The 27,151-nt window shown below is 36.8% G+C and overlaps 1 protein-coding gene and 1 long non-coding RNA gene across 4 annotated transcripts in view; one reads left to right on the top strand and one right to left on the bottom strand.

The window, feature by feature from the left end:
* Nucleotides 1-2,070: 2,070 nt before the first annotated feature.
* On the bottom strand, nucleotides 2,071-2,640 carry LOC108117618. Its single transcript, XR_001772898.1, has 2 exons — nucleotides 2,300-2,640; nucleotides 2,071-2,228 (listed from the first exon to the last, which is right to left on the bottom strand). It is a non-coding gene; the product is annotated as an uncharacterized LOC108117618 (long non-coding RNA).
* Nucleotides 2,641-3,842: 1,202 nt separating this feature from the next.
* Nucleotides 3,843-27,151, top strand: part of LOC108114678 (double-strand-break repair protein rad21 homolog) — a 52,963-nt gene continuing 29,654 nt past the window's right edge. For 2 of the 3 annotated variants that reach the window (XM_041817736.1, XM_041817737.1), the window contains exons 1-2: nucleotides 3,844-4,188; nucleotides 4,249-4,539. In XM_041817736.1, the coding sequence (XP_041673670.1) occupies nucleotides 3,931-4,188; nucleotides 4,249-4,539 (549 nt within the window). In that variant the 5' untranslated portion in view covers nucleotides 3,844-3,930. Of the gene's footprint in view, nucleotides 4,189-4,248; nucleotides 4,540-27,151 lie in introns of all 3 variants that reach the window. The other variant, XM_041817738.1, reaches the window with a different exon arrangement.

Here is a 27,151-nt window from a genome sequence, read left to right on the forward strand (position 1 = left end):
TAACATGTAAACCACAAAAAACCAATAATAAGGAAAACTGAACAAATGCCAGCAACCAAGCCAATAACAAGTGCATCCGGAAAACAAACGACTCAAAGCCCCGAAAGGCAACAACAGCAACAAGACGAGCGCCGACTCTCTGTTGCTCGAAACAACGCTTACTTTTCGTATGTCTCTCCGGAGCCAAAAAGTAGTGCAATGTCTTTGACCGCAACTGAAGACGTCCGCTCTCTGTCGCCCCGACTCCTAACCCCAAGCAGCGTTGCCGTTACTCAGTCTTGGAGCTCACAATGCCCTTCCCCCCTCTCCCCGATCGATGCACTGCTGGCAGTTTGGGCAATCTCTTCTGCGGTGTCATCGGTAACTACCGTTTCTGCAAATACAACAACAACTGCGTCTACGATGTCGTCGGCTCTCCAGCCAATTCTCTCATCGCAAGCTGAACCAACAACAACCACAGCTACTGCCATTACTTCAGTTACAAAGGCAACAAAAACTACGACAACTAACCAAAACCAAAACAAAACTCAGCAAGCGGGTTCGGCCATACAGACCGGACATGATCGGTACATTCATATCAAGCGTAAGCTCAGCCCGCAGAATAACGCCGTATGTAACAAGTCAAAATTAAACCGTGTCCAAACTGAAAATAAAATACCCGGGAATTCGAACAGCAATAGATTTGCGCTCCTAGCAGTAAACGAACCAGAACGGGCTCAGGAGACCCAACCGAAACCTAAGCCCCCACCAATTTACATTAGGGAGAAAATTACGAACGACCTGGTAAACAAAATTGTTGCGCTGACTGGGGACAAAAACTTTTATGTTGTCCGGTCACAAAAGGGGATGAAATAGACAAACAAAAAGCGTCCTACAATGAAAAACTCTCCATGCACCCCAATCGCCTCGCAAGAAGCCTGGTTCCCAGCCGATCCCGTCAACAAAGCAACGACCTGCACAGCCAGCAATAACTTTCGGGCCCCCTATAGCACAATATCACTCATATGACAGTTAGTTAGAGTAATTAGGTTTAAGATTTGATACACTTATTGTTAGTCTTCAAAGGGAGAAGATTCAATAAAATAAATGGCATAGTAATAAAAAAAAAAAAAAAGTTTCTCAAGCGGGTGGACAGACCATCCCTCAACCAAGCGCAACGTTCGTTCGGCAACCGCTAGATTCTACGATTGCTTCGATCATCACCAAAGTAATGATTTTTATGCAGTGTAGTGAAGAGTAAAAAGAAAGACAAGATTTTTAAATTTTAACGGACTTACATATTTTATTAGGTCAGCTAAGGGTTAAACAAGCTAGAGTGTGCAAGCTTTCAGACCAACTATTTTTGAAACACTGTGTGAAACAATGCGCTGACAGGTAATCAATTTTCTATTCTTATTGATCCAAAAGATGATGACAATAACTGATCAAATTGGAGCAAACGAGTTCTATTCAAAGTCCATAAAAGCGGGTAACATCAACGAGACAAAAATACAAGTGAACGACCAGCAAGATTACTGATCAGTAGCCAAACACCTCGATAAAGGAAAAATAAACTACTACACCTACCAACTTAAAAGTTGCTAAGGATTACAAGTAGTTATCAAAGCTATTGAAGCAACAGTCCCTATCTATAAGATTATAGCTGAACTTAAAAAAAATGGCTTTAACGTCAAACAGGTTAGGAATATATTAAATAAAAACAAAGTTCCTCAGCTAATGTTCAAAGTAGAAATGGAGCCGGAATGTATGCACTTATAAAACAATGAAGTTCACCCATTCTATAAGATTCAATATCTATTGCACCGTAGGATCAACGTTGAGGAACCACATAAGCGGAATGGGCCTGTGCAATGCATGAATTGTCAGGAATACGGCCACACATAAACTTATTGAACTTCCTTAAAAATATGTTTCCGGAAACACGAGCACTCACAGTTGCTAGATCAGTATGACATTGACACCATACTTATCTCAGACACTCACCTAACAAACAAAAAATATTTTTACCTTAATGGCTAGACATTTAATGAAACTAACCATACTCATGGCGGTACTGGTATACTGATCAAGAAACGCATCAGGCACTATGAGTTGTCATCATTTGCAACAGCCTCTGTTCAAGCTACATAAATATACATCAATACCAAAATCGGTTTCGTAAACTTATCCGCTATATACTTTCCCTCACGCTGTTCCATTCCGAAGATGAATTTGTTCAGTTCTTTGACCTATTAGGTGACCGTTTTTTAGCGGCTGTTGATTGCAATGCAAAACACACCCACTGGGGCTTTCAACTTACCAACCCCAAAGGAAGACAGCTGGACAACGCTATAATAACACCAAGAAAAAAGCTTGGTCTTATCTTTCCTGGCAAGCCTACTGATTGGCCAACAATTCCTAATAAGAAGCCTAACTTGATTGATTTTTCCGTGACAAGAAGAGCGCTAGAGATCATGTCCACGTGGAACACTTAACAGATCTGTCATCAGATCACACGCCAATTTTACTTCATCTCTACGATCATAAATGCTTCTTCTACCTTTTACTCACTTTTCAACGAATCTAATATACCCTTTATAAAAATCAATTTACTCCATTTTCTCTTAACATTACGAAAATTGATTTTTTCGCAGCTATTAAGTAGTATGCAAAGCAACTTTCAATAATTTGGACCAGATGCCATAAAAAGGAACAATGTGATTGGATTAGAATACCTAAACTCCACAGAACATCATCTGGCATACTTATGCAATCTAGATAGTCCAATAGAATCTGCTACGATGTTTCAAGAAATCAATTTTTGGATTTAAATTTAAATATCAGATAGATAAAAAATTAAAAAAAAAAGAAAATAGTAACTACGTTATCGATAAGAATTATTTTCCGGCGCGGATATGTACTGCACATAATTTATTCATACACCCTTGAGCTGCAAGTTTATTGCCTAATATCTCGAGAAATACGTAACGGAAATTAAAATGCAATATCTCAAATGAAAGATACACATTTCGAGAATATATTAAACATAAAATTAACAAGTTTTAACTTTAATACTACATACTTTCCTTAATAACGCAAAAAAGTCCTTTTTTTACGCACAAAAATTATTCGTACACTTCTTATTCTTGACTTCTATTTCTGTATATAACGGTAATCCGCGATTCTTTTTTGAACTGTACTTCGGAGCAAACTTCGGTGTACTATTCTCAAAGTTGTTTAGTTAGTTTCTCTGTTTTTTTGCTGTAATTGAACGAAATGGGTCGGGGTCAAGATTATATTTAGCGAACCGCAATTAACCCGAAATTGGTAGAAATATTGTCAAATCACCTTCCACAATGCGAAGTTTTATAAAAAAAATACGTAATCACTGGAGAATTTGCAGTAGAACAAAGAAAATATGGAAGGAACCACATACTGCCACAACGGGAGAAGCATATAAAAAGCATGTGTCGACGTTTACTAGTTTCCATTAAGGCCAACGATGGACCCACTAAAGATTAGAATCTTTAAATCATGAAATTGTTGTTTTTTTCAACATTTTATAAAGTGTACGAATAATTTTTGTGCGTAAAAAATGCCTTTTTTGTGTTATTAAGGAAATTATGTAGTATTAAAGGTGAAACTAGTTAATTTTATGTTTAAAATATGTTCTCGAAATGTATATCTTTCATTTGAGATATTACATTAATTTAATTTCCGTTACGTATTTTGCGAGATATTAAGGAATAAACTTCCAACTCATGGGTGTACGAATAAATTATGTGCCGACTGTATGTCCCTACCAATCAAGTGAAAATTCTATTAGTGTTTCATGCTGCTATCTTAGCACTCTGTTATTTTTTTTTATCGATAATTAAGTATGGAAATAAACACTTATGAGAGATGAAACGAAGGGCATTTTAAATAAATTTTAATATATACCAGTTTAAAATGTTCTATGAACACATTATTTTGGCCAAGAAAGGTCCTTTGGCCAAGATATGGTTAGCAGCACATTGGGACAAGAAGATTACAAAAGCTCATGTGTTTGAAACTAATATTGAAAAATCAGTGGAAGGCATCTTGCAGCCCAAAGTAAAATTGGCGCTAAGGACTTCTGGTCATTTATTGCTGGGAGTTGTTCGCATTTACTCAAGAAAAGCAAAGTATTTACTAGCTGATTGCAATGAAGCATTTGTTAAGATTAAGGTAATTGCATTAAGTTTCTGTAACAATCCTTATACCTTTTGGTAATACTCTTGTTTATAGATGGCTTTTCGCCCAGGCATGGTCGACCTACCAGAAGGGCACAGAGAAGCGAACGTTAATGCCATAACACTGCCTGAAGTTTTTCATGACTTTGATACGGCGTTGCCTGAATTAAACGATATTGATATTGAAGCTCAATTTTCTATTAATCAGTCCAGAGCTGACGAGATAACAATGAGAGAAGATTATGGAAGCTTGTCGCTATCCCTACAAGATGACGGCTTTGGTGATATTGGTTTTGAAGCAGAAACACCAGAAATTATGCGAGGATCTATAGCTTCAAATATTAACGTGAGTATGGTGCTATATTTACATAGGATTCTATAATAAAAAGGAAAACGAATATTTTCGTTTTATGATCTGAGACTGGTTTATATTCAACTGTATTATTTTTAATATGTAGTTTATACAGTGGGTCGCAGTTTATTAAGTATTGATATTTAGTTCATTAAGGTCCAACAAGAATTACCTATCTAAATAAACACATTTCTGTCATTAAATGCAGATCGATAGATTGTGCTTGTTCTTGTTTTCCCTTCAATTTATGAATCCTACAGTGGCCCTTAGCTTATTTCGTGCAGTTATGTACCTAAAAATAGTTTCAGTTGTTATTCTAAACTAAAAAAGGACAACACAATTTTAACGGAGTTTTGTAACTGGGAATATTAAGATGTTTATTAAAATAAAACGATTTTCTCAATCATAAAAACAAAAAACTTATTTAATATAAACAAAATGTTCATCATTTTTCAATGCCGCAGCTTACTTTGTACAGCAGATTCTTCTTTACTTATTATTTTTAATTTAACAGGTAATATTTTGTATATTTCTGCTCCAGGAAAGCTTTGAGATGATTTCCCGGGCAGTTCCAGATAAGCCATGACTTCACATTTCACATGCTTCGGATCGTTGTCCTGGTAAAATGGAAAATGATGTGAAAATTAGTATTCCTTAATTTTTCGATCGTTTTCGGTTTTACCAGTACAAAGATCCCAAGCATTCAGAAGGAAATGTGAAGTCCTGGCTTATATATTTACATGCTGCTATTTCAGCAGTGAAAATGGATGAATGGTACCAGAATTTGCTGTGTGAAGGTTACGCTGTAGGTAACTCCATTGACAGATTTGGAACCGTCTGTGTATAAGAAAATGTGCTGTTTGAGGGTATCGTTTGTTTCTTGGACTTTTGATTGTATACTATTGGTGGTGTGTTTGGTTTTATTGAAGTACAGTCGCCACATAATTTATTCGTACACCCATGAATTGGAAGTTTATTCCTTAATATCTCGAGAAATACGTAACAGAAACTAAAATGTAATATATCAAATGAAAGGTATACATTTCGAGCATATATTTTAAGCAAAAAATTAAGAAATATTAACTTAAATACTAGTTAATTTCCTTAATAACGCAAAAAAGCCATTTTTTTACGCACAAAAATTATTCGTACACTTCTTATTCTTGACTTCTATTTCTGAATACAACGGTAATCCGCGATTCTTTTTATACACGTTACTTTTAGAGTAAAAGGGTATACTAGATTCGTTGAAAAGTAGATGCCAGCGCATCTTATGGTGGTACCATTATCCGGCCCCACCCACTCTTACGCCCACCAAGCTCGAAAGGTTTTCGGATTTTCTAGAAAAGCTAATATCTCGGTAACTATAAGAGATAGAAAGTTCGGATTAAGCATGTAGGTTTTTATGATGCTTCCAATGCGAATTGCCCACTATAACGCCCACAAAACCCGAAAAAACAAAAATGCAAAAATCTCGAAAATTATAAGAGCTACAAAACAAGTATTTAAGAGATGCCTCTGCAACTTGCCACGAAGTTACATCTGGCCACGCCTAACCTAACGCCCACAAACAGCGGAAAACTGTAGCGTCTATAATATTATTATGAATGCCTTCGTTTGACCTTGTATAACTTATTTCTGTTAATATCTATAGATTTACCAAAGATTTTTCAAATCGGAACATTATATCGCTATTTATAAAGAAATTATGGTTATAAGGCCTCACATGGGCAGTGACGTCACTATCAGTTAGTCGACATGCTTTCTCCCACAATAGGTGGCGCCTTGTAAATTTCCACTAGCAAAATTAATATTTTACTCGGCGGCACTCGACTATAGTGTTTCCTCTTTTTTGAACTGTACTTCGGAGCAAACTTCGGTGTACTATTCTCAAAGTTGTTTAGTTAGTTTCGATGCTTTTTTTTGCTGTAATTGAACGAAATGGGTCGGGGTCAAGATTTATCCCTAAATTTTCGAAAAACTATAGCAGGAGCAGTTGCAAATATGGCATTACAAAATCCCAGAATAACATCCACAACAATTCTTAAAAGCCTAGAGAAGCCTTCTGAAAAAGTTTTGTTCCCAAACCATTCGGAACACCCTGTACAATGCTGGTATACATGGTAGAGTTGTTCGTAAAAACCCATTACAACAAAAAATGTGTTTGGAGATGGCAAAAGTGCATGTAGGCAAGTTGGAATTATTTTGGGAAAACGTTACATTTATTGACAAATCAAAAATTAAAAATTTTGGACACGGCGGTCCTTTTAAAGTATGTCAAAAGGCAAATGAAGCCATGAAGGAAAAAACTTGATTCCAACTTTTAAGCACGTTGGCATGAATGGGATGGTTTATGGGTGTATAGCTGCAGGTGGATGGCTTGAATGGTCTTCCATAAGGAAGATAAAATTAATAAGTTTATGTATAAAGATATTTTAGGCCAAAATTTAATTCCAAGTGCCCTTAAACTTGGACAGAATCCAGCGTCTTTCGTATTTCAATAAGATAACGACCCGAAATATTTGTCGTATTTAGTGCAAGAGTGGCTTTTATATCACTGCAAGGAGCAAAAACCGACTCACCAGATTTGAACCCCTAGAACATTTATGGGATATCGTCCAGAAAAGGACAACATATCTTCGAAGGAATCCTTAAAAACCGCATTAATACGACGCCTTAATACGACGCCTTAATACGACGCATTAATACGACCGCATTAAGACGAGCAACTTTATAAAAAGCATGTGTCGACGTTTACAAGCTTCCATTAAGGCCAACGAAGGACCCACTAAAGATTAAAATCCTTAAATCTTTGGAATTGTTGTTTATTTTCAACATTATATGAAGTGTACGAATAATTTTTTTGCGTAAAAAAATGACTTATTTGTGTTATTAAGGAAATAAGCTAGTCTTTAAGTTAAAACTTGTGAATTTCTCGAGATATTAAGGAATAAACTTCCAACTCATGGGTGTTCGAATAAATTATGTTCCGACTGTATGTAAGGATTTGTTTATTTTAGTAAAGTTGTAGGACCACGCTGGTGTGGTTTCTTTTTTAATTGTTATGGGAATAGGGTATAGTAGTATTGCTTTGCAGTGGTCAATTGTATCTTTTATTGTTGATGACAATTTTGGGATTCGTTTTGTATTTGACATTTTTTTTATAATCTGTTCTAGATGCGTTTTCTTAGCGGTTGAAATCATTTAAAAAATTTTTAATTCTAATTCTAATAGCTGAGTGGAATATCGTTTTTATTTTACTAAGTTTTGATTTAGGTACCTTTCCGTATAGAAATAACCCATAATCAATTTTTGACATGATAACTGAGTTAATTACATAAATAATGGTTTTAATGTGGCAGTTGAAAATTGTGCTAGAGAGACATTTTATATCTTTTATCTTTTAAAAATTTATATTACTAACTGATCTCTGTGTGCGTCCCATTTATAATTATTGGTTATAGTTATACCTAATATTTTTAACTATTTTTCGGTTTTTAAATTGAAAGTGCTAGCTACTTTGAAGTTGCATTTCTTTTTTCGACAAACGTGTAAATATTTAGATTTGGGAATGGAAAGACTGGCTCCAGAGTACTTGCACCATTCTCGAATGCCTGTGAGCAGTGGGTTTATGTTTATTGACGTATCTCTTCTTTTGTGTATTTTTATAATTGTATAGTCATCTGCGTATGCTGTAATTTTGAACGATTTGTGGAGACCTATGATTCTATTGACTTTGTTATAGGCAATTGCAAAACGTATTACAGATAATGGTGATCCTTGTGGGATTCCATTTTCAAGTGTTAAGGGTAGAGATTGTATGTTTCGTATTTGTACGCAGATTTTTCGGTTAGTTAAAAAGTTTATATATTTGATCATTTTTGGCCCTAATTTCTAATCAACTGATGCGGTCCCTACCTGGTGTTTTGACTTTAAGTTGGTTTATGGCGCTTTTCAATTAAATAATAGAAATACCGCATTCTAAGGATTGGGTTAGAGCGGATGTACTGTGTATAGTAGTTTAAGTTTTCTTTGTGTGATCTAAAAGTAGGGTGGAAGGTATTATTAAGTGATGCGTTAGACCAGAATTCACATAGGCCTTTCGAGATGTCATATTTGTTTGTATGGGTTTCGGATGTATTACTAGGGTTAATGAGACAATGGATCTGGGTGTTAGTCTTAAGGCCACAGAATCGATTAATTTTTTTCCATATTGTTGGAATTGGAGTTTGTGGATTTATATCTGAGGTAAATTCGTGCAGGGCTTTACGTTTTTTTTTGTTTTAATTCTCGTTTCTCGTTTTTATTTTTCTCGTTTTTGAAAGTTATTATATTGGCTGTTTTTGTAGATCGGTGTCCCACCTTGTGACTCCTTTGGATGAGCTTGGATGATATTGTGGAATGGATAAATGAGCGCTGTGTCTTATAATGGCACACAGGTGGGCAGTTTCTTGGTTTATTTGGTGGGTGAGTGGTCTGTCATCGGAAAATTGCTTACAAAATGTTTGATAGAGGGACCAGTTGGCTTGATTTGAATTTAGTTTTAATGACGGAGGAGTCCGTTGATACATTTTCAAAAAGTTGGATTGATATCGGGAAGTGGTGGTTTTCAATTTTCAATTTAGAGTGAAGGTATAGTTCAGGGGAAGCTAGAGAGAGGTCAATATGTGTAAAGGTGTGGTGTGTGGTGAAGTGGGTGGGGGAGCCATTATTAAGAGTGGTTAGAAGGGATTGGTTTATAAATTTGAATAATAAGTTTCCAACTTTTGTGTCAGCTGTTAAAATCGCCTGTTATTAGGATGTAATTGTTGATGTAATTGTAAGTGTCTTGTAATTCTTGTAGAGTGAATGGTTTGTTAGGGGGTATATAACTGGAAATTATAGTGAATTTGATTTTAGAATGTACTGTTACGGCGATTGAGTCAAAGCTTGTATTGCGGATTTGGGTTTGTTGTTTTTGTAAGGAGTTGTGAAGTAGGAAAGCTACTCTGCCATAAGGATGGTTCGAGTTATTTATGTGGTAGAGAGTGAAGTTTACTGGGATGAGAATATTATTTGTGAAGTGGAGGTGGGTATCTTGAATGGATATTATTTTAGGGTTGTGTTTATACCCGTTACTCTTAGAGTAAAAGGGTATACTAAATTCGTTTAATAGTATGTAACAGATAGAAGGAAGCGTTTCCGACCATATATATTCTTGATCAGGATCAATAGCGAAGTCGATTGAGCCATGTCCGTCTTTTTGTCCGTCCGTCCGTCCGTATGAACGCTGAGATCTCAGGAACTATAACAGATACAAAAATGAGATTAAACATGAAGATTCTTGAGGTCCCGGGACAGCGCAAGTTTATTACAGCATCCTGCCACGCCCAATCTAACGTCCACAAATCGCGAAAAACTAAAATCGCTAAAAACTCTGGAACTATTAGAGCTAGAAAGTATTCAGTATGCATAAACTTTGGATGCCAGCGCATCTTATAGTGGTACTATTATCTCGCCACACCCACCCATACGCCCACCAAGCTTAAAAGACGGTTTTCGCATTTTCAAGAAAACCTGATATCTCGGTAACTATAAGTTAAAGAACGTTGGGATTAAGCATGTAGGTTTTTATGATGCCCCAAATGCAAATGGTTTTTCTTCCATCTAGCCACGCCCACCCTAACGCCCACAAGACTCGGAAAACCAAACATGCAAAAATCTCGGGATCTAAAAGCGCTGGAAAGTTAGGCTTAAGAATAAACCTTCTATAACGCCCATAAATCACGAAAAACCAAAATCGCTGAAATCTCAGGAACTATTAGAGCTAGAAAGTTGAAGTTCACTATGTATAATCTTGGGATGCCAGCGTATCTTATTGTGGTTCCATTATCCGGCCCCACCCACTCTTACGCCCACCAAGCTCGAAAGACGGTTTTCGCATTTGGTACTGATATCGCAGTAACTATAGAAAGTTGGGATTAAGCATGTTTTTAACGGGCAGTGACGTCACTATAAGTTACTCAACTTGCTTTCTCTGACAATAGGTGGCGCCTTGTGAATACATATACTTATGTGATTTAAACTACTTTAAGAAATAAAAAGGTTAGGAAATCTTTATCTTTACACGCTCGTTCCGAAGTCCATCCTGGATATCCAGATCGGCAATATCATCAGCATTCGCATGTACTCTGGGGCCATGGCTACTCTTCTCAATGATAATATCGGAAACACTCTTGACCATTATGACTATTTCATTGTGTATTTACCTGTGGGTCCAGTGATGTTCAATGCAAAATATTTACATATATCTGAATTTCTAAATTCTCAGCACAAAATAACCCGTGGCAATGCTATCATACCTGCAATAGAAACGCCCATGAACTCAAACCGATTTAAAATCTTGAGAGAATATGAGTTTTTAGTCAGCCGAATCTACAGAAATCGAGAAAAGAAACCCAAAGCCTCCACCTATTTATATACGAGATATTGATAATAATTCCAATGTTCTTGTCAACAAAATTATTGAGCTTATTTTCAAGGATAACTTCCACATAATACCCCTTGTAAAGTGCAACATTCAGAAAACAAAAGTTCAAATGATGTCTGAAGACAATTACAGAGTATTATTGAAATATCTTACCGAGAATAAAAATAACTTTTACAGCTAAAAAGCAGCAAGGGCCTGTAAGTCGTACTTAAGGGCATAGTGTCCGAAGTAAAGCCTACAGAGATAACAAAGGCGCTACAAGATTTAGCGCTAAGACAGTCTTCAATATCCTTAACAGGGACAAAAAGCCGCAGCCACTCTTTGAGGTTGAGCTCGGCCAGAAAAGAAATACGAATACTGAAGAAATACGAATTGCACCCTATATACAATCTTCAGTTCAGGTGCCCCGCAGAATTACTGTTGAGAAACCGCTAAAACGCAATCGCCCGGTACAATGTGCGAACCGCAATATGGCCGTACAAGGTCATACTGTGACTCCGCACACTGCCCAGCGATCAACGATGACTACAACTCGAAAAAGGGCGGCAACTGCTGTGAAACTCACATTGTCAACTATAGAGGTTCCCAGTTTATAAGGAGCTAAAAAGTCCCATCCACCAAAAATAAAAAGTTGACAGGCTCAAGATCAAACCCTGAAGCCGTCTTCTCAACTGCAGCTAGATCCTCACTAGAACACATAAACTCTGCCAAAAATTTGACATAAGAAAGTGCTTAAAATTTAGGACTGGATTCCCCTTGCTCAAAAAGTTAATTTCCGCAATCAGAATACCAAGAACCGAACACGGCTCATCAGCATCAATCGACTTTACCAAAAAAGCCTCAGGCTCAGGATGAGCCAATTGAGTTTCGACCAAACGAAATCGTTAACATCATCAAAAGTCAACTTCTTAATGCCATTAAAAACTTGGCCACTTTCCAGTGAGATGGAAAAAGTCAATTATAATTATGATAGCAAAGCTAGAAAAACCACACAATCCCCACGTCGTATAGACATATAAGCCTACTTTTATGCTTATCTAAACTCCTTGAAAAATGCGAAATGACTCGGATAAACACAACCGGATAACATCAGAAATACGGAACGCATTCTAAAAGTGCTAGAAAGTTAGGCTTAAGAATACGTATTTATCAGATGCCACTGCAACTTGCCACGAGTTTGTATAATCTTGGGATGCCAGCGTATCCTATGGTGGTGCCATTATCCGGCCGCATTTACTCTTACGTCCACCAAGCTCGAAAGACGGTTTTCGCAATTTGTAGGAAACTTGATATCTCAGTAAATATAAGAGATAGAAAGTTTGGATTAAGCATGTAGGTTTTTATGATGCCCCAAATCAGAATGGTCAGCGATCAACGATGACTACAACTCGAAAAAGTGCGGCAACTGCGGTGACAATCACATTGTCAACTATAGAGGTTTCCAGTTTATAAGGAGCTAAAAAGTCCCATCCACCAAAAATAAAAAGATGACAGGCTCAAGATCAAACCCTGAAGCCGTCTTCTCAACTGCACCTAGATCCTCACTACAACCCATAAACTCCGCCAAAAATTTGACATAAGAAAGTGCTTAAAATTTAGGACTGGATTACCCTTGCTCAAAAAGTTTATCTCAGGAACTATTAGAGCTAGGAAATTGAAATTAAGAACGTATAATCTTGGGATGCCAGCGCATCTTATGGTGGTGCCATTATCCGGCCGCATTTACTCTTACGTCCACCAAACTCGAAAGACGGTTTTCGCAATTTGTAGAAAACTTGATATCTTAGTAACTATAAGAGATAGAAAGTTTGGTTTAAGCATGTAGGTTTTTATGATGCCCCAAATGCGAATGGGTTGAAAAAATCTAGGCTTCAGATTACGTATTTAACCGTTTTCATCCGGCCATGCCCATTCTAACGCCCACAAATCACAAAAACTAAAATCGCTAAAATCTCTGGAACTATTAGAGCTAGGAAATTGAAATTAAGAATGTATAATCTTGGGATGCCAGCGCATCTTGTGGTGGTACCATTATCCGGCCGCATCCACTCTTACGCCCACCAAGCTCGAAAGACGGTTTTCGCATTTTGTAGAAAAGCTGATATCTCAGTAACTATAAGAGATAGAAAGTTTGGATTAAGCATGTAGGTTTTTATGATGACCCAAATCAGAATGGTCAGCGATCAACGATGACTACAACTCGAAAAAGGGCGGCAACTGCTGTGAAACTCACATTGTCAACTATAGAGGTTTCCAGTTTATAAGGAGCTAAAAAGTCCCATCCACCAAAAATAAAAAGTTGACAGGCTCAAGATCAAACCCTGAAGCCGTCTTCTCAACTGCAGCTAGATCCTCACTACAACCCATAAACTCTGCCAAAAATTTGACATAAGAAAGTGCTTAAAATTTAGGACTGGATTCCCCTTGCTCAAAAAGTTAATTTCCGCAATCAGAATACCAAGAACCGAACACGGCTCATCAGCATCAATCGACTTTACCAAATAAGCCTCAGGCTCAGGATGAGCGAATTGAGTTTCGACCAAACGAAATCGTTAACATCATCAAAAGTCAACTTCTTAATGCCATTAAAAACTTGGCCACTTTCCAGTGAGATGAAAAAAGTCAATTATAATTATGATAGCAAAGCTAGAAAAACCACACAATCCCCACGTCGTATAGACATATAAGCCTACTTTTATGCTTATCTAAACTCCTTGAAAAATGCGAAATGACTCGGATAAACACAACCGGATAACATCAGAAATACGGAACGCATTCTAGAAGTGCTAGAAAGTTAGGCTTAAGAATACGTATTTATCAGATGCCGCTGCAACTTGCCACGAGTTTGTATAATCTTGGGATGCCAGCGTATCCTATGGTGGTGCCATTATCCGGCCGCATTTACTCTTACGTCCACCAAGCTCGAAAGACGGTTTTCGCAATTTGTAGGAAACTTGATATCTCAGTAAATATAAGAGATAGAAAGTTTGGATTAAGCATGTAGGTTTTTATGATGCCCCAAATCAGAATGGTCAGCGATCAACGATGACTACAACTCGAAAAAGTGCGGCAACTGCGGTGACAATCACATTGTCAACTATAGAGGTTTCCAGTTTATAAGGAGCTAAAAAGTCTCATCCACCAAAAATAAAAAGTTGACAGGCTCAAGATCAAACCCTGAAGCCGTCTTCTCAACTGCAGCTAGATCCTCACTACAACCCATAAACTCTGCCAAAAATTTGACATAAGAAAGTGCTTAAAATTTAGGACTGGATTCCCCTTGCTCAAAAAGTTTATCTCAGGAACTATTAGAGCTAGGAAATTGAAATTAAGAACGTATAATCTTGGGATGCCAGCGCATCTTATGGTGGTGCCATTATCCGGCCGCATTTACTCTTACGTCCACCAAACTCGAAAGACGGTTTTCGCAATTTGTAGAAAACTTGATATCTTAGTAACTATAAGAGATAGAAAGTTTGGTTTAAGCATGTAGGTTTTTATGATGCCCCAAATGCGAATGGGTTGAAAAAATCTAGGCTTCAGATTACGTATTTAACCGTTTTCATCCGGCCATGCCCATTCTAACGCCCACAAATCACAAAAACTAAAATCGCTAAAATCTCTGGAACTATTAGAGCTAGGAAATTGAAATTAAGAATGTATAATCTTGGGATGCCAGCGCATCTTGTGGTGGTACCATTATCCGGCCGCATCCACTCTTACGCCCACCAAGCTCGAAAGACGGTTTTCGCATTTTGTAGAAAAGCTGATATCTCAGTTACTATAAGAGATAGAAAGTTTGGATTAAGCATGTAGGTTTTTATGATGACCCAAATCAGAATGGTCAGCGATCAACGATGACTACAACTCGAAAAAGGGCGGCAACTGCTGTGAAACTCACATTGTCAACTATAGAGGTTTCCAGTTTATAAGGAGCTAAAAAGTCCCATCCACCAAAAATAAAAAGTTGACAGGCTCAAGATCAAACCCTGAAGCCGTCTTCTCAACTGCAGCTAGATCCTCACTACAACCCATAAACTCTGCCAAAAATTTGACATAAGAAAGTGCTTAAAATTTAGGACTGGATTCCCCTTGCTCAAAAAGTTAATTTCCGCAATCAGAATACCAAGAACCGAACACGGCTCATCAGCATCAATCGACTTTACCAAATAAGCCTCAGGCTCAGGATGAGCGAATTGAGTTTCGACCAAACGAAATCGTTAACATCATCAAAAGTCAACTTCTTAATGCCATTAAAAACTTGGCCACTTTCCAGTGAGATGGAAAAAGTCAATTATAATTATGATAGCAAAGCTAGAAAAACCACACAATCCCCACGTCGTATAGACATATAAGCCTACTTTTATGCTTATCTAAACTCCTTGAAAAATGCGAAATGACTCGGATAAACACAACCGGATAACATCAGAAATACGGAACGCATTCTAGAAGTGCTAGAAAGTTAGGCTTAAGAATACGTATTTATCAGATGCCGCTGCAACTTGCCACGAGTTTGTATAATCTTGGGATGCCAGCGTATCCTATGGTGGTGCCATTATCCGGCCGCATTTACTCTTACGTCCACCAAGCTCGAAAGACGGTTTTCGCAATTTTTAGAAAACTTGATATCTCAGTAACTATAAGAGGTAGAAAGTTTGGATTAAGCATGTAGGTTTTAATGATGCCCCAAATGCGAATGGGTTGAAAAATCTCGGGACCTAAAAGTGCTAGAAAGTTAGGCTTAAGAATATGTATTTAACCGTTTTCATCCGGCCATGCCCACTCTTACGCCTACAAATCACAAAAAACTAAAATCGCTGAAATCTCAGGAACTATTAGAGCTTGGAAATTGAAATTAAGAACGTATAATCTTGGGATGCCAGCGCATCTTATGGTGGTACCATTATCCGGCCGCATCCACTCTTACGCCCACCAAGCTCGAAAGACAGTTTTCGCATTTTGTAGAAAAACCGATATCTCAGTAACTATAAGTAATAGAAAGTTGGGATTTAGCATGTACGTTTTTATGATGCGCCAAATGCGAATGGGTTTCCTTCCATCTAGCCACGCCCACCCTAACGCCCACAAAACCCGGAAAACCAAAAATGCTAAAATCTCGGGACCTAAAAGCGCTAGAAAGTTAGGCTTAAGAATACGTATTTAACCGTTTTCATCCGGCCATGCCTACTCTAACGCCCACAAATCACGAAAAACTAAAATCGCTAAAATCTCTGGATCTATTAGAGCTAGAAAATTAAAATTCAGTATGTATAATCTTGTGATGCCAGCGCATCTTATAGTGGTACCATTATCCGGCCACATTTACTCTTACGTCCACCAAGCTCAAAAGGCGGTTTTCGCAATTTGTAGGAAACTTGATATCTCAGTAACTATAAGTGATAGAATGTTGGTATTAAGCATGTTTTTAACGGATGTTAACTGTTTAGAGTGCAAAGTGTGTGGGACTCATGGGACTGTCTTGAGGAACTCCAGCTTCTTCTTTTTATCTTATCGTCCAAGTAATTTATTATTATACTCTGCCACGAAATCTTTATCTTTACACGCTAGTTTCGAAATCCATCCTGGATACCCAGAACGGCAATATCATCAGCATTCGCATGTACTCTGGGGCCATGGCTACTCTTCTCGGTAATAATATCGGAAACAGTCTTGACCATTATGACTATTTCATCGCGTATTTACCTGTGGGTCCAGTGATGTTCAATTCAAAATATTTACCTATTTCTGGCTGATAAGGAGCTAGCTATTCATTACCGAACTACACCTGCTTATATTATAGAATCGAAAATAGGTATCTCAGGAACATTAAGAGATAGGAAGTTGTGCTTAAGAATACGTATTTAAGAGATTGCACTCCAATCTAACGCCTACAAACCGCGGAACACTGTGTGTGGCGTCTATAATAATATTATGAATGCCTTCGTTTGACGTTGTATAACTTATTTCTGTTTATATCTATCGATTTACCAAAGATTTTTCAAATCGGAACATTATTTCGCTACTTATAAAGAAATTTAGGTTATAAGGCTTCACATGGTCAGTGACGTCACTATCAGTTACTCGACATGCTTTCTCCGACAATAGGTGGCGCTTGGATAATTTCCACTAGCAAAATGAATATTTTAAAATTGTGTAAAACAGTAACGGGTATCTTATAGTCGGGGCACTCGACTATAGTGTTTCCTCTTGTTATTATTAGTATCTGTTTTCATTTAATTGTAATATTTTTAGTATGTTAAGTATAAGAATATTGGTAAAGGTTAACTAGAACTAAAATAGTTTTGATTTATATATTTTGTAACTTTATAATTCTAAATCTTATCGTCAAATGTCTTTCTTTTAGTTTGCATATCATGTTTTGTTTTTTGGTGGTTTTTATCTTTTGATTTTAAGGTGGTGCTTAACTTAATTTATTTAGTTGAGAATATATTAAGTTTTAGGCCGTCGGAAAATTCTGAAAGTGCGGGGTGTAATGATGTTGATGCACTGGTGTCCATGTTTTCTTCATGGGAGTCTTTGTAGGTGATAGCTCGTCTGGTCATACTATTTGGTGTTGATGAGTTTGTTTTTGATATAGTGGTTGTGTTAATTTTTGTTTCTATAGCTGATGTTTTGTGTGTTGCAATTGCTGCTTTTTGGGCGTAGGGTATTGGTGGGTGTGTATAGCGTGCGTAGTATATGCCGTTGTATGGCGGGCTGTCTTGTAGTCAACTTTTTGGGTTGTTTTAATAGCAGGGGTGAAATGTATGATCGTATATTAACTACTTCATATCCTATCCACAATTTTTCGGGCTGAACATTTTGTTTTTATCGTTTTAGTTTAATAAACATTTAAACATCGTCGGTTGACAAAGGATAACGCTAAGAAAATTAACAGAACGAAGATTTAAATTCACGACTTTATTTGATTGATCTCAGCTTAAGACTGCTTTCTTGTTACAAAAATCTTTCTTGTGGTGCCCCTTGCTTGCAAAAGTTTATGATCGATTGAGATATGATTGTATACAATAAATTGTCTTCTTCTATTTTTTCTACATTTTTATTTGCTTTAAATGGATTTTCTAATTTTCCTTTTTGAATTGGATCTTTTCTAGATACAGAATGTCAATGTTACATTCTGCATTTAATTTACCTATTTTCATTTGTTTAATATTTTAAGTGTCAATTTTTGGATGCCCGCTGCGTATAGGAATATTTGAGAAGGGGTTTGTCCGGTGATGTCATGTTAAATTTTATGGTTGTATGTATAAAGGATTGTTTCTATATTGTTTAATTTTAATTCTTCATCGTCGGATGATTGATTGATTATTCTGATTTTTTCATTTATTGTGTCTTATGTAGTTCATAATTTTCAACGTCTCCTATGCCGTTCTTAGCCGTATTGAGTTGTAAAATACAGTTCCTAGGGATTTAAAATTTGGTACAGTTGTTGGTTATAATATATGTACTAAAATCTATTTTCTGTAGATCAATATTTATTTTTTGACTTTTTGCCTCAACTTTGGCAAATCCAGCCACTGTGCATCGCTTTAAAGTCAAGCTGGAGAAAGCTCAGTCTCTGTCTGCCTTTAGTAATTTGGGTTTGTTTGGCTTTTCGAATGTCATTACATTATATTCAATTGTCGTAATGGAGTTGCCGAATATTGTTGAATGCTCTACTTCATTTTTATCGGATTCAATAAAAATTATTTGTTTCTTAAACTCTTTGAGGTTGAGCTCGGCCAGAAAAGAAATACGAATACTGAAGAAATACGAAATGCACCCTATATACAATCTTCAGTTCAGCTGCCCCGCAGAATTACAGTTGAGAAACCGCTAAAACGCAATCGCCCGGTACAATGTGCGAACCGCAATATGGCCGTACAAGGTCATACTGTGACTCCGCACACTGCCCAGCGATCAACGATGACTACAACTCGAAAAAGTGCGGCAACTGCGGTGACAATCACATTGTCAACTATAGAGGTTTCCAGTTTATAAGGAGCTAAAAAGTCCCATCCACCAAAAATAAAAAGTTGACAGGCTCAAGATCAAACCCTGAAGCCGTCTTCTCAACTGCAGCTAGATCCTCACTACAACCCATAAACTCTGCCAAAAATTTGACATAAGAAAGTGCTTAAAATTTAGGACTGGATTCCCCTTGCTCAAAAAGTTAATTTCCGCAATCAGAATACCAAGAACCGAACACGGCTCATCAGCATCAATCGACTTTACCAAAAAAGCCTCAGGCTCAGGATGAGCGAATTGAGTTTCGACCAAACGAAATCGTTAACATCATCAAAAGTCAACTTCTTAATGCCATTAAAAACTTGGCCACTTTCCAGTGAGATGGAAAAAGTCAATCATAATTATGATAGCAAAGCCGGAAAAACCACACAATCCCCACGACGTATAGACATATAAGCCTACTTTTATGCTTATCTAAACTCCTTGAAAAATGCGAAATGACTCGGATAAACACAACCGGATAACATCAGAAATACGGAACGCATTCTAAAAGTGCTAGAAAGTTAGGCTTAAGAATACGTATTTATTAAATGCCGCTGCAACTTGCCACGAGTTTGTATAATCTTGTGATGCCAGCGCATCTTATGGTGGTACCATTATCCGGCCACATTTACTCTTACGTCCACCAAGCTCAAAAAACGGTTTTCGCAATTTGTAGGAAACTTGATATCTCAGTAACTATAAGTGATAGAATGTTGGTATTAAGCATGTTTTTAACGGATGTTAACTGTTTAGAGTGCAAAGTGTGTGGGACTCATGGGACTGTCTTGAGGAACTCCAGCTTCTTCTTTTTATCTTATCGTCCAAGTAATTTATTATTATACTCTGCCACGAAATCTTTATCTTTACACGCTAGTTTCGAAATCCATCCTGGATATCCAGAACGGCAATATCATCAGCATTCGCATGTACTCTGGGGCCATGGCTACTCTTCTCGGTAATAATATCGGAAACAGTCTTGACCATTATGACTATTTCATCGCGTATTTACCTGTGGGTCCAGTGATGTTCAATTCAAAATATTTACCTATTTCTGGCTGATAAGGAGCTAGCTATTCATTACCGAACTACACCTGCTTATATTATAGAATCGAAAATAGGTATCTCAGGAACATTAAGAGATAGGAAGTTGTGCTTAAGAATACGTATTTAAGAGATGGCACTGCAAGCTTTCATCCGGCCACGCCCACTCTAACGCCCACAAACCCAGGAAAACTGTGGCGTCTATAATATTATTATGAATGCCTTCGTTTGACCGTGTCTAACTTATTTCTGTTAATATCTATCGATTTACTAAAGATTTTTTTAATCAGAACATTATTTCGCTAGTTATGAAGAAATTTAAGTTATAAGGCCTCACATGGTCAGTGACGTCACTATCAGTTACTCGACATGCTTTCGCCGACAATAGGTGGCGCTTGGGTAATTTCCACTAGCAAAATGAATATTTTAAAATTGTGTAAAACAGTAACGGGTATCTTATAGTCGGGGCACTCGACTATAGTGTTTCCTCTTGTTATTATTAGTATCTGTTTTCATTTAATTGTAATATTTTTAGTATGTTAAGTATAAGAATATTGGTTAAGGTTAACTAGAACTAAAATAGTTTTGATTTATATATTTTGTATAACTTTATAATTCTAAATCTTATCGTCAAATGTCTTTCTTTTAGTTTGTATATCATGTTTTGTTTTTTGGTGGTTTTTATCTTTTGATTTTAAGGTGGTGCTTAACTTAATTTATTTAGTTGAGAATATTTTAAGTTTTAGTCCGTCGGAAAATTCTGAAAGTGCGGGGTGTAATGATGTTGATGCACTGGTGTCCATGTTTTCTTCATGGGAGTCTTTGTAGGTGATAACTCGTCTGGTCATACTATTTGGTGTTGATGAGTTTGTTTTTGATATAGTGGTTGTGTTAATTTTTGTTTCTATAGCTGATGTTTTGTGTGTTGCAATTGCTGCTTTTTGGGCGTAGGGTATTGGTGGGTGTGTATAGCGTGCGTTGTATATGTTGTTGTATGGCGGGCTGTCTTGTGGTCAACTTTTTGGGTTGTTTTAATAGCAGGGGTAAAATGTATGATCGTATATTAACTACTTCATATCCTATCCACAATTTTTCGGGCAGAACATTTTGTTTTTATTAAATAAGTTTTTCGTTTTAGTTTAATAAACATATAAACATCTTTAAACATCGTCGGTTGACAAAGGATAACGCTAAGAAAATTAACAGAACGAAGATTTAAATTCACGACTTTATTTGATTGATCTCAGCTTAATACTGCTTTCTTGTTACAAAAATCTTTCTTGTGGTGCCCCTTGCTTGCAAAAGTTTATGATCGATTGAGATATGATTGTATACAATAAATTGTCTTCGTCTATTTTTTCTACATTTTTATTTGCTTTAAATGGATTTTCTAATTTTCCTTTTTGAATTGGACCTTTTCTAGATACAGAATGTCAATGTTACATTCTGCATTTAATTTACCTATTTTCATTTGTTTAATATTTTAAGTGTCAATTTTTGGATGACCCCTGAGTATAGGAATATTTGAGAAGGGGTTTGTCCGGTGATGTCATGTTTAATTTTATGGTTGTATGTATAAAGGATTGTTTCTATATTGTTTAATTATAATTCTTCATCGTCGGATGAATTGATTATTCTGATTTTTTCATTTATTGTCTTATGTAGTTCATAATTTTCAACGTCTCCTATGCCGTTCTTAGCCGTATTGAGTTGTAAAATACAGTTCCTAGGGATTTAAAATTTGGTACAGTTGTTGGTTATAATATATGTACTAAAATCTATTTTCTGTAGATCAATATTTATTTTTTGACTCTTTGCCTCAACTTTGGCAAATCCAGCCACTGTGCATCGCTTTAAAGTCAAGCTGGAGAAAGCTCAGTCTCTGTCTGCCTTTAGTAATTTGGGTTTGTTTGGCTTTTCGAATGTCATTACATTATATTCAATTGTCGTAATGGAGTTGCCGAATATTGTTGAATGCTCTACTTCATTTTTATCGGATTCAATAAAAATTATTTGTTTCTTAAACTCTTTGAGGTTGAGCTCGGCCAGAAAAGAAATACGAATACTGAAGAAATACGAAATGCACCCTATATACAATCTTCAGTTCAGCTGCCCCGCAGAATTACAGTTGAGAAACCGCTAAAACGCAATCGCCCGGTACAATGTGCGAACCGCAATATGGCCGTACAAGGTCATACTGTGACTCCGCACACTGCCCAGCGATCAACGATGACTACAACTCGAAAAAGTGCGGCAACTGCGGTGACAATCACATTGTCAACTATAGAGGTTTCCAGTTTATAAGGAGCTAAAAAGTCCCATCCACCAAAAATAAAAAGTTGACAGGCTCAAGATCAAACCCTGAAGCCGTCTTCTCAACTGCAGCTAGATCCTCACTACAACCCATAAACTCTGCCAAAAATTTGACATAAGAAAGTGCTTAAAATTTAGGACTGGATTCCCCTTGCTCAAAAGTTAATTTCCGCAATCAGAATACCAAGAACCGAACACGGCTCATCAGCATCAATCGACTTTACCAAAAAGCCTCAGGCTCAGGATGAGCGAATTGAGTTTCGACCAAACGAAATCGTTAACATCATCAAAAGTCAACTTCTTAATGCCATTAAAAACTTGGCCACTTTCCAGTGAGATGGAAAAAGTCAATCATAATTATGATAGCAAAGCCGGAAAAACCACACAATCCCCACGACGTATAGACATATAAGCCTACTTTTATGCTTATCTAAACTCCTTGAAAAATGCGAAATGACTCGGATAAACACAACCGGATAACATCAGAAATACGGAACGCATTCTAAAAGTGCTAGAAAGTTAGGCTTAAGAATACGTATTTATTAAATGCCGCTGCAACTTGCCACGAGTTTGTATAATCTTGTGATGCCAGCGCATCTTATGGTGGTACCATTATCCGGCCACATTTACTCTTACGTCCACCAAGCTCAAAAGACGGTTTTCGCAATTTGTAGGAAACTTGATATCTCAGTAACTATAAGTGATAGAATGTTGGTATTAAGCATGTTTTTAACGGATGTTAACTGTTTAGAGTGCAAAGTGTGTGGGACTCATGGGACTGTCTTGAGGAACTCCAGCTTCTTCTTTTTATCTTATCGTCCAAGTAATTTATTATTATACTCTGCCACGAAATCTTTATCTTTACACGCTAGTTTCGAAATCCATCCTGGATATCCAGAACGGCAATATCATCAGCATTCGCATGTACTCTGGGGCCATGGCTACTCTTCTCGGTAATAATATCGGAAACAGTCTTGACCATTATGACTATTTCATCGCGTATTTACCTGTGGGTCCAGTGATGTTCAATTCAAAATATTTACCTATTTCTGGCTGATAAGGAGCTAGCTATTCATTACCGAACTACACCTGCTTATATTATAGAATCGAAAATAGGTATCTCAGGAACATTAAGAGATAGGAAGTTGTGCTTAAGAATACGTATTTAAGAGATGGCACTGCAAGCTTTCATCCGGCCACGCCCACTCTAACGCCCACAAACCCAGGAAAACTGTGGCGTCTATAATATTATTATGAATGCCTTCGTTTGACCGTGTCTAACTTATTTCTGTTAATATCTATCGATTTACTAAAGATTTTTTTAATCAGAACATTATTTCGCTAGTTATGAAGAAATTTAAGTTATAAGGTCTCACATGGTCAGTGACGTCACTATCAGTTACTCGACATGCTTTCTCCGACAATAGGTGGCGCTTGGGTAATTTCCACTAGCAAAATGAATATTTTAAAATTGTGTAAAACAGTAACGGGTATCTTATAGTCGGGGCACTCGACTATAGTGTTTCCTCTTGTTATTATTAGTATCTGTTTTCATTTAATTGTAATATTTTTAGTATGTTAAGTATAAGAATATTGGTTAAGGTTAACTAGAACTAAAATAGTTTTGATTTATATATTTTGTATAACTTTATAATTCTAAATCTTATCGTCAAATGTCTTTCTTTTAGTTTGTATATCATGTTTTGTTTTTTGGTGGTTTTTATCTTTTGATTTTAAGGTGGTGCTTAACTTAATTTATTTAGTTGAGAATATTTTAAGTTTTAGTCCGTCGGAAAATTCTGAAAGTGCGGGGTGTAATGATGTTGATGCACTGGTGTCCATGTTTTCTTCATGGGAGTCTTTGTAGGTGATAACTCGTCTGGTCATACTATTTGGTGTTGATGAGTTTGTTTTTGATGTAGTGGTTGTGTTAATTTTTGTTTCTATAGCTGATGTTTTGTGTGTTGCAATTGCTGCTTTTTGGGCGTAGGGTATTGGTGGGTGTGTATAGCGTGCGTTGTATATGCCGTTGTATGGCGGGCTGTCTTGTGGTCAACTTTTTGGGTTGTTTTAATAGCAGGGGTAAAATGTATGATCGTATATTAACTACTTCATATCCTATCCACAATTTTTCGGGCAGAACATTTTGTTTTTATTAAATAAGTTTTTCGTTTTAGTTTAATAAACATATAAACATCTTTAAACATCGTCGGTTGACAAAGGATAACGCTAAGAAAATTAACAGAACGAAGATTTAAATTCACGACTTTATTTGATTGATCTCAGCTTAATACTGCTTTCTTGTTACAAAAATCTTTCTTGTGGTGCCCCTTGCTTGCAAAAGTTTATGATCGATTGAGATATGATTGTATACAATAAATTGTCTTCGTCTATTTTTTTCTACATTTTTATTTGCTTTAAATGGATTTTCTAATTTTCCTTTTTGAATTGGACCTTTTCTAGATACAGAATGTCAATGTTACATTCTGCATTTAATTTACCTATTTTCATTTGTTTAATATTTTAAGTGTCAATTTTTGGATGACCCCTGAGTATAGGAATATTTGAGAAGGGGTTTGTCCGGTGATGTCATGTTTAATTTTATGGTTGTATGTATAAAGGATTGTTTCTATATTGTTTAATTATAATTCTTCATCGTCGGATGAATTGATTATTCTGATTTTTTCATTTATTGTCTTATGTAGTTCATAATTTTCAACGTCTCCTATGCCGTTCTTAGCCGTATTGAGTTGTAAAATACAGTTCCTAGGGATTTAAAATTTGGTACAGTTGTTGGTTATAATATATGTACTAAAATCTATTTTCTGTAGATCAATATTTATTTTTTGACTTTTTGCCTCAACTTTGGCAAATCCAGCCACTGTGCATCGCTTTAAAGTCAAGCTGGAGAAAGCTCAGTCTCTGTCTGCCTTTAGTAATTTGGGTTTGTTTGGCTTTTCGAATGTCATTACATTATATTCAATTGTCGTAATGGAGTTGCCGAATATTGTTGAATGCTCTACTTCATTTTTATCGGATTCAATAAAAATTATTTGTTTCTTAAACTCTTTGAGGTTGAGCTCGGCCAGAAAAGAAATACGAATACTGAAGAAATACGAAATGCACCCTATATACAATCTTCAGTTCAGCTGCCCCGCAGAATTACAGTTGAGAAACCGCTAAAACGCAAAATCCCGGTACAATGTGCGAACCGCAATATGGCCGTACAAGGTCATACTGTGACTCCGCACACTGCCCAGCGATCAACGATGACTACAACTCGAAAAAGTGCGGCAACTGCGGTGACAATCACATTGTCAACTATAGAGGTTTCCAGTTTATAAGGAGCTAAAAAGTCCCATCCACCAAAAATAAAAAGTTGACAGGCTCAAGATCAAACCCTGAAGCCGTCTTCTCAACTGCAGCTAGATCCTCACTACAACCCATAAACTCTGCCAAAAATTTGACATAAGAAAGTGCTTAAAATTTAGGACTGGATTCCCCTTGCTCAAAAAGTTAATTTCCGCAATCAGAATACCAAGAACCGAACACGGCTCATCAGCATCAATCGACTTTACCAAAAAAGCCTCAGGCTCAGGATGAGCGAATTGAGTTTCGACCAAACGAAATCGTTAACATCATCAAAAGTCAACTTCTTAATGCCATTAAAAACTTGGCCACTTTCCAGTGAGATGGAAAAAGTCAATCATAATTATGATAGCAAAGCCGGAAAAACCACACAATCCCCACGACGTATAGACATATAAGCCTACTTTTATGCTTATCTAAACTCCTTGAAAAATGCGAAATGACTCGGATAAACACAACCGGATAACATCAGAAATACGGAACGCATTCTAAAAGTGCTAGAAAGTTAGGCTTAAGAATACGTATTTATTAAATGCCGCTGCAACTTGCCACGAGTTTGTATAATCTTGTGATGCCAGCGCATCTTATGGTGGTACCATTATCCGGCCACATTTACTCTTACGTCCACCAAGCTCAAAAGACGGTTTTCGCAATTTGTAGGAAACTTGATATCTCAGTAACTATAAGTGATAGAATGTTGGTATTAAGCATGTTTTTAACGGATGTTAACTGTTTAGAGTGCAAAGTGTGTGGGACTCATGGGACTGTCTTGAGGAACTCCAGCTTCTTCTTTTTATCTTATCGTCCAAGTAATTTATTATTATACTCTGCCACGAAATCTTTATCTTTACACGCTAGTTTCGAAATCCATCCTGGATATCCAGAACGGCAATATCATCAGCATTCGCATGTACTCTGGGGCCATGGCTACTCTTCTCGGTAATAATATCGGAAACAGTCTTGACCATTATGACTATTTCATCGCGTATTTACCTGTGGGTCCAGTGATGTTCAATTCAAAATATTTACCTATTTCTGGCTGATAAGGAGCTAGCTATTCATTACCGAACTACACCTGCTTATATTATAAAATCGAAAATAGGTATCTCAGGAACATTAAGAGATAGGAAGTTGTGCTTAAGAATACGTATTTAAGAGATGGCACTGCAAGCTTTCATCCGGCCACGCCCACTCTAACGCCCACAAACCCAGGAAAACTGTGGCGTCTATAATATTATTATGAATGCCTTCGTTTGACCGTGTCTAACTTATTTCTGTTAATATCTATCGATTTACTAAAGATTTTTTTAATCAGAACATTATTTCGCTAGTTATGAAGAAATTTAAGTTATAAGGCCTCACATGGTCAGTGACGTCACTATCAGTTACTCGACATGCTTTCTC

The sequence above is a fragment of the Drosophila eugracilis genome, unplaced genomic scaffold (genome assembly GCF_018153835.1).
Source record: "Drosophila eugracilis isolate 14026-0451.02 unplaced genomic scaffold, ASM1815383v1 contig_1890, whole genome shotgun sequence".
NCBI lineage: Eukaryota > Metazoa > Arthropoda > Insecta > Diptera > Drosophilidae > Drosophila > Drosophila eugracilis.